A 13,805-nucleotide genomic window follows, 5' to 3' on the forward strand; every position below is an offset into this window, starting at 1 on the left:
CATACATATAAAGTTATCTTATTCGAAGGTTTAAACTTGTAATCACTAGAACATAGTTTAGTTAATTCTAAACTTGTTCGCAAACAAAAGTTAATCCTTCTAACTTGACTTTTAAAATCAACTAAACACATGTTCTATATCTATATGATATGCTAACTTAATGATTTAAAACCTGGAAACACGAAAAACACCGTAAAACCGGATTTACGCCGTCGTAGTAACACCGCGGGCTGTTTTGGGTTAGTTAATTAAAAACTATGATAAACTTTGATTTAAAAGTTGTTATTCTGAGAAAATGATTTTTATTATGAACATGAAACTATATCCAAAAATTATGGTTAAACTCAAAGTGGAAGTATGTTTTCTAAAATGGTCATCTAGACGTCGTTCTTTCGACTGAAATGACTACCTTTACAAAAACGACTTGTAACTTATTTTTCCGACTATAAACCTATACTTTTTCTGTTTAGATTCATAAAATAGAGTTCAATATGAAACCATAGCAATTTGATTCACTCAAAACGGATTTAAAATGAAGAAGTTATGGGTAAAACAAGATTGGATAATTTTTCTCATTTTAGCTACGTGAAAATTGGTAACAAATCTATTCCAACCATAACTTAATCAACTTGTATTGTATATTATGTAATCTTGAGATACCATAGACACGTATACAATGTTTCGACCTATCATGTCGACACATCTATATATATTTCGGAACAACCATAGACACTCTATATGTGAATATTGGAGTTAGCTATACAGGGTTGAGGTTGATTCCAAAATATATATAGTTTGAGTTGTGATCAATACTGAGATACGTATACACTGGGTCGTGGATTGATTCAAGATAATATTTATCGATTTATTTCTGTACATCTAACTGTGGACAACTAGTTATAGGTTACTAACGAGGACAGCTGACTTAATAAACTTAAAACATCAAAATATATTAAAAGTGTTGTAAATATATTTTGAACATACTTTAATATATATGTATATATTGTTATAGGTTCGTGAATCAACAGTGGCCAAGTCTTACTTCCCGACGAAGTAAAAATCTGTGAAAGTGAGTTATAGTCCCACTTTTAAAATCTAATATTTTTGGGATGAGAATACATGCAGGTTTTATAAATGATTTACAAAGTAGACACAAGTATGTGAAACTACATTCTATGGTTGAATTATCGAAATCGAATATGCCCCTTTTTATTAAGTCTGGTAATCTAAGAATTAGGGAACAGACACCCTAATTGACGCGAATCCTAAAGATAGATCTATTGGGCCTAACAAACCCCATCCAAAGAACCGGATGCTTTAGTACTTCGAAATTTATATCATATCCGAAGGGTGTCCCGGAATGATGGGGATATTCTTATATATGCATCTTGTTATTGTCGGTTACCAGGTGTTCACCATATGAATGATTTTTATCTCTATGTATGGGATGTGTATTGAAATATGAAATCTTGTGGTCTATTATTATGATTTGATATATATAGGTTAAACCTATAACTCACCAACATTTTTGTTGACGTTTTAAGCATGTTTATTCTCAGGTGATTATTAAGAGCTTCCGCTGTCGCATACTTAAATAAGGACGAGATTTGGAGTCCATACTTGTATGATATTGTGTAAAAACTGCATTCAAGAAACTTATTTTGTTGTAACATATTTGTATTGTAAACCATTATGTAATGGTCGTGTGTAAACAGGATATTTTAGATTATCATTATTTGATAATCTACGTAAAGCTTTTTAAAACCTTTATCTATGAAATAAAGGTTATGGTTTGTTTTAAAAATGAATGCAGTCTTTGAAAAACGTCTCATATAGAGGTCAAAACCTCGCAACGAAATCAATTAATATGGAACGTTTTTAATCAATAAGAACGGGACATTTCAGACGGCGCCGTCTACTTAGGTCCCGTTACGTGGTCATAAGTCTTTAAAACAACGCTTGACCAAAAGATATGTCGCATTCATTTCAAATGTAAAGGTTGTTCAAGTTTTACAAGAATAGTTCCACCACAAGTTACGATACAAAGTTTTAAGTACAAATGAAACTTATGCGACACAATTTAAAAGTATCCAAAAGACGCTCCATGTATGCATGTATACTCGACATCCAAAGCAAGTATCAAAATAATGAGCGGAAGCATGTATCATGTATCGTTCAAGGACCTGAGAAAAACATAGAAATCTGTCAACGAAAACGTTGGTGAAATCATAGGTTTAAGTAAGTAAGTACAAGTGAACCACAAGATTTGCATCAATGAAATAATAGTAATACATTCCAAAAGTTTGTTTCACGAGCACCCAATTATCAAAGCTTAACATTCCATCCATTGTATACCCCATCCATAGTGCTAGAACAAACACTGATTCTCGAAAATATATTTCATCCGTAGACGGTAGCGAACCGTCAAAGATGAGGGTTGTCAACCCATATGGCCATATAACATAAGTTCTCGCTTACACCCGGCAAGTGTAACTAATGATAATCGAATTGAGGATTTTTGTTCTAAACTCGTATGTAGAATGTTTGTTTTCCCGTTCTTGTGTTCACTTAGTTCAAAAGAATCGTTTATGTTTTCTCATCCCAAATATAAGTTCAAAAAGAGTAAAAGTGGGACTATGATCTCACCTTGAGTGCACGTACGAAAAGTACTTCACAAAATAACGTGTGCGAAGGATAGTGCTAGTCTTGACCTAAACAAATAGGTCGTATCAATAACGGTAAACACGATAGGTCAAGATGTTCAATTAGTCCTATGGCTCGTTACGACTCGATTATGTAGCATGTGAAATCAAATTGCCAAGTTTCATGCAAGGTACAAGTATATAAACAAGTTAGGAAGGTTGCATACTCATTTGGTTAAGTTTGACAAAAAGTCAAACTTTGGTCGGTCAAAGTCAACGAAAAAGTCAACACGTTCGGGTCGTGTCCCGAACTATTTTTCTGAGGTTTTTAATCATGTATGAGCATGTTAGGACAAGTTACATGTGAATCGGAGGTGCGTAGCATAGCAAACATTATTCGAAAATTGACCAAGTTGGACAGACCCAAATGGCGCGCCGCGCGGGTATATGGCGCGCCGTGCCATTACCTGTGCAGAGAATTCTGGCAGTTTTTAAGTTTTATGCACGAACCTAACTTCAAACAATCACCATTTATGATCCGCAAACAATCAAGACAAGTATCTTATACCGTTGGGAAGGTAATTTGACGAGGAAAACAACTAAACACATTTCATCAATCAATCTACCTATTACAACAACCAAAACCGCATCTAATGCTTAACATTAACCGCATACAAGTTCATAAATGCAATTCAATGATTCGGGCAACCAATTTACATGAATGATATGCCGTTTCGAAGGTAATCAAGCATACAATCCAACTAAACACTTACCAATAATAATCCATGGCATTCAATGCATCAAAAGTCCATTTCAAGTTCATCAAACCCTAACTCAAATTCACCAAAATCAATAATCAAGTTCATGAAGTTTTCTAAGGCAACCTACACATCAAATTGAAGCTAGTGATGCTAGTAACACAATTAAAACACCAACTTTTAACATCTAACAACATATGATCATCCAAAATTCAAGAACAACACACCAAAATTCAAGTTCATGCTAGTTACACTAAAACAACGAGATCGAGCATATAAATTATATATTCATGTTAGACTTGAGCCATAGACACTAATTAACACTTTTATAAGTTAAAAACATCAAGAACACATAATCTAGTGATTTTAGAAAGTTACCCAAATGAGATGAAGTTGGTACCAAAATGAAGAGGATGAAGAGAGGATCACGAATATGTAATTTATTTTGTTGTAAGCCCCTTAGATCGAATTTAGATGATGATTGAATGAATTTGGATAATTGGGTGTGTGTTCTTGCTAGAGAGAAAGAGAGAGATGGAGATGATAATGAATGGGTGAAAGGGGTTTGACCCTTTGACCTAGTCAAGGGTTTGATCCCTTGTCAAGTTTAGTCCCTCAACTTTCGTTCGGGTGCGGGAATTACCTAAACGAGATAATTTAAAACGCGTATCAACGGGAGATGTTATAAACATATAACGGACTTTATATTAGTATAACGGAAAAGTAAACGGAAAAAGGTGGGATGTTACATGGACGACCAGTATTCAACGGTTGCACAGTACTTCGTTTCGGTGACTACACTTGGTACGGTGTAGTAAGATTTCATAATAAAGGGAATATGCGACGTTGATTAAATGTTAAGTATGGTTATCAAGTGCTCAACAACTTAGAATATTTTTATTAAAACGTTTATATATGAAATCTTGTGGTCTATATTTATAACGCTGCCGGCATTAAACCTATATCTCACCAACTTTATGTTGACGTTTTAAGCATGTTTATTCTCAGGTGATAACTAAAAGCTTCCGCTGCAACATGTTGAATTTAAGCAAGATCTTGAGTATGCATATTTGTGTCAAAAATAAAACTGCATATCGGAGGATTTGTAATGTAAAATATGTTGGAGGTCGTATTGTTATTATCACATGTAAAGTTTGTTAGTCTAAGATTATCGCTAAACGATAATCATTATTAAGTTGTTTAAACCTTGTATTTGTAATAAAAACTATGGTTTGTATTGTAAAAACGAATGCAGTTTTTGAAAAATGTCGCATATAGAGGTCAATACCTCGCGATGAAATCATATGTTATTGTATTCGTCCTTATGGTTAAGGTCGGGTTATGACAACCAGCTAGTCGACCAGCTGGACGGATTGGGTCGTCCCCGAATAAAGAAGCGTAATCGGGGTTTGGATCAACCCTTAAAGGTTCATCGTCCAACAAAGTGATCGGTGGCTCCGGTTGTGGACGCCTACGAGATGTCATTACGCCATCCGGGACACAAAACTTCGGACAATTACGATGTACTTGCAATGCTTTGTAATGCGTAAAAGGAACAGTTTGACGCCTCCGATATTCTTCACGCGCCGCTTTAATGACATCCGAGTCTTTAGTTTCACTTTGCCAATTTCTTTTTAATTGATTGTAAATACCAACAAAAACTTTGATATCCCTTTCCATTTTCGCCCGTTTCCCGGTTATTTGATCGTTGCTTCTTTTGCGATCAACGACTTGATTATAGTTGGCTACAACCGTATTCCAAAACGAATCTGTCGATTGTGAGGTTCCTACTTTCGGATTTTCCGTCACATCGAGCCAACGTTCGATCAAAATTTCTTCTTCTTCGGGAGTCCAATGAATAATTTGACGTTTCGACTTTTCACTTCCTTCGGCTACTTTACCTTTTCCCTTTCTTTTAGCTTTTTGTTTCTCGATCTCAGGTTATATTTCGGGTACGCTTTCAAGAGTCGGTTGTGTTAAATGTTGTGGTATGTATGGATGTTGTTGTGATTGTGAAAAGAATTGTTGTTGGTTAATAGGAAATTGTTGTTGTGAATATATGAATTCATGTATTGATATTGTAATTGTTGTTGAAATGGTAGTTGTGGTGGTTGAACAAATTGTAATTGTTGTTGAAATGGTAGTTGTTGTGATGGAACAAATTGTTGTTGTTGAGAAAAACTAGTTTGGCTTGTAGACGAATTGCTAGCTTGGTTCGATGATGAATGATTCGGTGACGGGATTGGATTGTTTAACATATGGTTTAAGAAATCGTTGTTATTTAGTTGAGACATTTGTTTGAATTGATTGATTGGAAGATTGAGATTGTATGATATTGAGTGTTTGATATTAAGTGTGTGATTTTGTTTAGTGTAAAGTTTTTATATATATAGAATAAGTAATAAGTAATATGTATTAAAAGGGAAAAAAAAAATTAATGGAACTAGCCGTTGAAAAAAAAATCAGGTGGGGCCCACATTTTCACCCGTTAGACTCGTTGCCGGTCCCACTGGCGGAGCCTTTAACAGGTTGCTGGTGGTGGTCGTGACAGTCTAGCGGTTGTTAACGGTGGTGGTAACGAGCCCATAGCAAGTGGCCTCAAGATGTTGGTGTATTATTTATAACCTGACTTCTCATAAGGGAGGTCAGGGGTCAATCCTCATGAGTTGCAAAATATTTCCTTGAGGTTACCCTTTCATGGGCCTTGGTGGTTGCGAACGTCTTGCGTTCTAGCCTCATCCGAGGGGGTTTTACCACACGCTAGTGTTGTAAAATACGGTCGAGACGGGCGTCGCAACATTTTTACCAGGCTACCGTTGCAACGGAACTAGAAACGGTTAAAAATGGGTCAACGCTTAAAAACGGTAAAAGACGCCAAAAAGACGGTCAACAACAGTTAACAACGATCGAGACGGTATAAAACGACCGAGACGGTAGAGACGGGGTTGAGACGGGCGTTGACCAAAGTAGACTTTTCTAAATAAATTTAAAAAATAAACATTTCAGACATAAATATTTTAAATTAAAGGCAAATATCTATGTTTATTTTTGAAGTATTTATGTTTGAAATGTTTATATTTGAAATATATATAAAAGTCAACGTTGGTCAAAATCCGTCTTGACCCACGTTTTACCGTTGCGACGTTTTAAAGTCCCTGTCATCTCGCGTCTTTGTCAACCTTGCCACACGCGATGCCAATATGGATTCGTCGTGGAGATTTCCTCCTAAGGGGCGGTACGACTGTAATGTTCGTCCAAAATATGATCGGGTAGGTGAATTCCGACGTCGCGTTTGGACCATGTCAGTGACTACTAACCGTCGATCAAGAAAATAAACACAGACTATCTAGGGCGAGCCGTAACTAACTGAAAACAACACGAAACTAAAAACAAACCTAAAAATCTAAACTAACACCAAAACAACGACGACTAGGAAACAATAATCAGACAAAGTAGGTGTCAATGTAGGACAAATCGATTGACTTCCAAGATTTTAATATTTGAATCTTTAAATTGTTCACGAAAAATAATAATTCAGTCCCAGTTAGGGGTATATTATAAAGTGATTAAACCGAAAATCAAACCTAATAAAAAAAAAAAAAAGTCAAACTGGATATGAATTAGGTTTTCGGTGCGGTTTTAGTTCGGTTTTTAAAGCCGAATTCAACTACAACGACACTCCACGCAAACGACATTAAATTAGAGTCCCAATTAATATATACAAGGTAACGTGCAACCAACCACGCTCCGATGTGAAGTCGTCCATCATTAACATTGGAACTCAATCAAATTGTTACACAACGGTTTATCGTCGTTGTTATTATTCTATCATTAAAGACTACAACTGCTTTTTGGAAAGGTAATACGTAGATCCTAAACAAAGAATTTCTTGTAAAGGCAAGAATTTTATAAATAGAAAAATAAAAAGTGACAAGAAGCTAGCGATACAAAGGTGACGATTCCAGAAACGAAATTCAATGGGTCTCGATTTTCTTTCAAGTACTAATCATTTTTTAATAGTATTTTAATGGTTGTTTACTTTAAAAAACAAATTTAAAATATATATGAGATCCAGTTAGTTAAATTTAGCGCCATTTTATATATAGTTTAATGGAAAAGTCATAAATTCGAAAAATATATGAGATCCTATAGTTAAATTTAGTGGTCTCCTATACATTTTAAAGAGTATTTTTCTATACCAAATTTTCAAACTAGTGATATCCCGTGACCTTCCGGGCCAAAGCTTAGATTCACCACTAGATACAAACATAATCAAGAAAAAAAATACTACATTTACCTAGACATCACGAAATACTAACTAGAAAATACGAAATACTGGACAAGAGCACACACTAAAGAAACAACTATCAAGAACTCAAATGTGATTCACGGAACCTTAATTCAAAGAACCTGATCATCGAGGGAGAAAACTTCTATTTTAAATAGAATTATTTGTAAACTCAAGAGCGTAATATTTATCTTGTGTGAGTTTGTATTGTAAACTATTTCTTTTAAGTGATCAAAAAGTAGTATAATTCTCATGGAGAATTTGTGATCTTGTGGTAATAACATCATCATACTTAGTGGTCCATCTTTCTTTAACAGGGTGCCATGAATTTATATTTCTTAACGGGGTTCTAGGAAGTTGACCATATTTCCGTTAGGAAATTGGAGCTTGTCGAAAGTGAAAACACGTGTGATCTAAGTAGTCTTTGGGGTGATCAAAGATAGTGTTGGTGTGATTTATTGAAGATCACTTGTTGTAAACGGATCTCCACCGTAGTTTGGAGAACAGCTTAGTGAAGCTAACTCTCGACAAAATGTGTCGACAAAATAGTTAAACGGTAACATTACCGTTTGAGAAAATGGTCAAAACTTCCATCAATCGCACCACAACACGTGGGCGTTTTTTTTTTTTTTTCCTTCACTCGCTGACGCCCAGCCACGCTGAGGGCATCAGTTTTGCCAAATCACGGGCTCTTTTGAAATTTGATGCCGGGTTAAAACTTGTCTAATGGTACGTAGTTCTCTAAACCAAAATACTACGGAAAACGGACAAAAGTGTAATGAGAAAACGGTAATAGAAAATACGAAATCTATAAGGGGCTGCAAAAGTTCATGTCAACAAGATACATCTCTTAGGTACAAGATTACATGTGAAGATCAACTTGAGCTATTTGGTTTCTCGTTTTCGAGGTACTTCACCACACCGAATACAACGGTCCCAGCAACAAACAAGAACACAGTTGGTGTAAATGAAGGATAAAGATATTTGACAAACAAAGCATCCCATTCTTCAGGAAGAAAACCTGTTCCCCCAATCAAGCACATAACTCAAATTGTGAAATTACAAAAACTTTTTATATGACTGGGAATATAAAGCATAATAAACTTATATAAATAAAAAGCGGAAATGGGCTATTGGAAAATGTTCCTGTGGTTTGATTCGTTAAATGAGGTTTATTGCTCAAAATAGATATTGTTTGGGAATGTAGTATTCGACAGGATGAGGAATAGGTGTACAAGTTACACCTATTGACGGTGGCGATTTCAACCCGTTTACTAATAAATGAAGCCATTTGGGTTATGTGTAGCTGGTTTTGACTCTTAATAAAATGTCTATCAGGTCAACCACATAATGTAGACAGAGTTAGCTTAGAAAGAAAAAAATGGCAAATGAGTCTTTGAGTTGCACTTCAACCCAATTTAAACGTACAAGGCCTAAAACCTTGATAATAATTTTTTTAACAGTTTCCTAATTAATATTGTAATTGTAATCATATTTCACACACAAACTATATGTAGAAACAGATGTGCAGATATTGGACAATTATTTTTCAAGTCAACCCAAGCCCTACAACAAACAACCATTTTAACTCCTTAGCCACCACATCCATATATTATCCCTAATACGGTAATACCAGCTAATTAATTACAGACAGTTATCGAGCTAAACTATTAGTTAGAACCATGTTTAGCCTACTTGTATCTAGCTTGCTCCTAAGTAACTGCCTTTGATACACACCCGATGGCCCACGTTTATACTGAGGCCTTGTTATCCAATATTTTCCAATAACTATGAAGTATTCCTAATCTAATAGATGTCTTCACAAAGTTTTTTCATGTTAGTGTAGTTCTAAGATAACAACTGGATTCTAAGCACAATCCTATTTGCACAACATCAATCATCAAATTCAAAGTTCTGGACATTACTTCAAAAAAAATCCTTAAATGATGTGGTTGCCTACTAAGCTTTACATTAAGTAAGATTTAGGCGTAATTATAACTGAGTAATCTGCTTTAACATCGGTTGGAGTAGGAACTTTGTAACCACTAAGTAGCTAAATTCTACCTATTAACCAAACTTCAGTATCCAATTTCCAAATTAATACATTAACGCCCCGTTTGACTCACGGAATCCAATGGATTCCAGTGGAATTAGAATCGAATTGACACAACACGTGTCTAAATTCAATTTCAATTCCGCCGGAATCCCACTGAATTCTGGGAGCCAAACGAGGCTCAAGTATCTACTGAATCTTCAAATTATTGAAGAAGAAAATATTTTCCTTAATCCAAATAATCATAAAAACCTTGTTTACGAACACATCAAAAATTGAATCAAACTAAACCTCATTAATTGAAGATCCGAAACATAATATCAATCAATTAATACAGATAACCAAAGAAAAAAATATATAAAGAATTAATTGATTATTATACCTGAGGCTGCAAGGGCAATTCCTTCAACAATAATAAGTGAACCTAACCCTAACCACGTAAGAAGAAACGCACGTTCATTACTTCCTTGTTCATTCAACACCTCATTATTTCCAATTTGTTGATTTTGTTGTTGTTGTTGTTGTTGTTGTTGTTGTTGTACGAATTTCGGAGTTTCAACCGGATCTCGACGAATAATTCTAGCTCTTTCTTTTTTTCCTTTTTGTTTTTTCACCGGAGATGAAGTTGAAACTGACGAACCAAACCCTAACGAAGGTGTAGAGGATGATGATGATGATGTGTTATCTGCTGATTCATTGGATTCAGATGATAAATTTTGTGATTTTATGAGAGTTAAATGGGGAAGACGATGATGATGACGGTGAGATTTGTGGTTGGAAGTGACGAAGGTTGAAGATGAGGTGAAAATTAACGACATTTTTATTTTTATTTATTTATGTGTTTTCTGTTTAGTTCGTTAAGTTTGAAGGCGCTATTTTAGTAATTATTTAAGCGTTATTTTTATTGATTGAAGTTTTATTCCCATTTTTAACGTTTTTATGTTCGGCGTTCTTTTGTAATTAGGATTATTACTAACAACCAACATATGAATATTATTATATACACGATACTTTTGTTTGTCTATATCACAATTAGTCGTTAAATTTATCAATAGAAAGATAAATCAATAAAATTAAAATATTATATTGGTAACATATATATAAAGAACTAGATTTATGAGTCCGTGCGTTGCACGGGGACTCATCCGCAAACATTATTGATTTTTAAACTTATATATATGCTTACATGATATTATAGGAAAAAGTGTGAAAAGTATTGTTGTAGTTGAAATAGTAAAATATGTTTTTGTAAACAACACACATTAATAAAGCTTTGATAAAAAGTACTGTTGTAGTGACCCAAAAAATTTGTTAACGTTTATCTATCCCTCGCAAAAAGTAGAAAATGAAGTCCCTTTTGTGCCATCTTGTGTAATTAACTACGGTTATCTATTAATATGTACATGTTTATAATACAACATATTTGGATACGCATAAAACATCTATTATCGGTTTATACAGCTTACAAACTAAACTTAAGTTTGAAATACTATTGTTCTACACCGTTGATTCAAATATATGTTAAATAAAAAACAAATTCCATAGATAAATCAACTTATGATGGTATAGAGATTAGATTACAGTTTAGTTTTTATCTGTTTCTTACACGAAGTTTTACACTTTACCCATGTAACTCGTTGAAGGTAAAGTATGATCCAACCTGAACCATTTATTTTTATATAAGATATAAAAATAGATATAAGATAAGAGTCCGTACATTGCAAGGCAACTCTATAAAATAGTATTTGAAAACGTTACTATTGATTATTATCTCCATGATACAATTACAAAGATAAAGAAAGCTTTCATTATTGATATTGTTTGTATTGAAAATATTAGTACCGTAAACGCTAATAATGAATACAATTACAATGCAATGGTCAATTGTTTATAGTCATTGTCACCAAGTTTTCCAAACTTTCTCCATAATACTAAAAAAATGGATAGATTTTAAATAAAAGAACTACATGTCAATGTTTATTGACATACAAAAAAGAGTCTTCTCATCAGAAATAATAATTATGGTAACTATACAATGATTATTGTTATAATAATAATAATAATATAGATATGGATAGTCAATTTTGGTGTATACATATAGTCAATTTTGGTACACAAAGTATGTATTTTTATATTGAGATTTTAGGCTATAAATACTCATGAATGCAAGCATTAAACTTGCACCATTTCTCACACTTACAAAGTGTTTCTTTCTTTCTCTCCATTATCATCTTTGTTCTTACACTTCATTATTAGTATTCTAAATCAAGAATCAAATCACTAAAGGTAGTTATAAGCCTACTGAATTATAACATCAAGAATCAAACCACTAAAGGTAGTTATAAGCCTACTGAATTATAACACGTTATCAGCACGATAATCTTAATACTAAATATGGTTGGCTCTGCCACCAAAATGATATATGGTCGGTTATACCACCAAAATGATATATGGTCGGTTATACCACCAAAATGATATATGGTCGGTTATACCACCAAAATGATATATGGTCGGTTATACCACCAAAATGATATATGGTCGGTTATACCACCAGAATGATATAGGTCGGTTATACCACCTGAAAAAATATATGGTCGACACTGTCGCCAAATTTTCATTTATGTTTACTAATATTTATATTTTTGTTATATAACATTTATTTATGATTGCTTACACATGGTCGACACTGTCACCTACTTATCATTTATGTTATATTAAATTTATGTTTAATGTTTATATACTTATGAATATAAATTGACTCTAATTTATCATGATGTTTGTTTTAATTTTTGATAATAGAAAATGTCGAATCTGGAAAAGCTTAAATTTACTCCTTTAGAATCAACTGGAAACAACTACATGCCATGGGTTATAAAAGTAAAAATGCATCTTAAATCAATGGGCATTCTTGAAACCATAAATGAAAACAACACTTGTTCTGAAAAAGAACAAGCTACGGCATGTTGCTTTATTCATCAACATATTGATGAATGCTTACAAAATAATTATGTGACTGTAGAAGATCCCCATGTTTTATGGGAAGGTCTCAAAAGCAGATTCAATAATCAAAGAGAAATTTTACTTCCAGCTGCAATGGAACAATGGAGAACATTAAGGTTCCAAGACTTTAAGAAAGTAAATGAATACAGCTCAGCTCTGTATAATACATGTTCACAACTTAAATTCTGTGGACATGAAATTAGTGATGCAGACATGATGGAGAAAACTTTCTCCACAATGAATGCTGCAAACATCACAGTGCAAAGAAATTTGAGAATGCTAAAGTTCAAAACATATCCTGAACTTAATTCATATCTCTTAGTTGCAGAGCAAAATGATGAGCTATTAATGAAAAATCAGCAATCCCGTCCTACTGGTACACTTGCAATCCCTGAAGCAAATACTGCAAATAATTATAAACAGGGACAAGGACGCGGGCAAGGTCGTGGTTATAATAACCATCACCATCATCATGCCAAAAGCCATAACTATGGTAGAAACCATCCTTATGGTAATGGTAATGGGCGTGGACGTGGTCGTGGTCGTGGCCGTGGTGGTCAAAGAAATAGTAATCCACGAAAATATAAATATCAACCACAAAACAAGCCCATTAAACAAGATGTTGAAGAAAATTCTTCTAAAAATTCTGAAGAATCTTGCTACAGATGTGGTAGAATGGGCCACTGGGCTAATACTTGCCGAACATCTAAACATCTTGTTAAGATGTATCAGGATTCGCTGAAAGGTAAAGAAAAGGAAGTAAATTTTGTGGATAATATTGATCCAACAGTCACTGAGAAACCATCTGATTTATATGAAGATTTCTTGAATGTTTAAGTTGTGTGTCTTTTGAAAAATAAACGATTTAATATCGTCTGTCTTTGTCATTATGTTTGCTAAATGTTTCAGTACTATCTATTTGCGTTTAAAATATTGTGTAATATTAATGTACTCACTATTTATTTCTTATATATGAAGTTCAATATGAATTTTGCTGGAATACAACATCAATCAAGTGGTGGAGATCTCTGTATAGCAGACAGTGGAACTACACACACTATACT

At 33.9% G+C, this 13,805-nt stretch overlaps 1 protein-coding gene across 1 annotated transcript; it reads right to left on the bottom strand.

The window, feature by feature from the left end:
- Window positions 1-8,481: 8,481 nt before the first annotated feature.
- Window positions 8,482-10,631, bottom strand: LOC139843493 (protein LPA2). Its single transcript, XM_071833591.1, has 2 exons — window positions 10,124-10,631; window positions 8,482-8,709 (listed from the first exon to the last, which is right to left on the bottom strand). The coding sequence occupies exons 1-2, from the start codon at window positions 10,557-10,559 to the stop codon at window positions 8,564-8,566; spliced, it is 582 nt and encodes a 193-aa protein (XP_071689692.1). The 5' UTR covers window positions 10,560-10,631; the 3' UTR covers window positions 8,482-8,563.
- Between the last annotated feature and the right edge of the window lie 3,174 nt (window positions 10,632-13,805).

Source organism: Rutidosis leptorrhynchoides, chromosome 4 (assembly GCF_046630445.1).
Source record: "Rutidosis leptorrhynchoides isolate AG116_Rl617_1_P2 chromosome 4, CSIRO_AGI_Rlap_v1, whole genome shotgun sequence".
NCBI lineage: Eukaryota > Viridiplantae > Streptophyta > Magnoliopsida > Asterales > Asteraceae > Rutidosis > Rutidosis leptorrhynchoides.

Excerpts from the sequence above, each read along its gene's own strand:
- LOC139843493 (XM_071833591.1), bottom strand. The coding sequence starts at position 10,559 with ATGTCGTTAATTTTCACCTCATCTTCAACCTTCGTCACTTCCAACCAC. Across the intron at positions 8,710-10,123 it reads AATTGCCCTTGCAGCCTCAG|GTTTTCTTCCTGAAGAATGG; the intron begins GTATAATAATCA and ends TTGGGGGAACAG.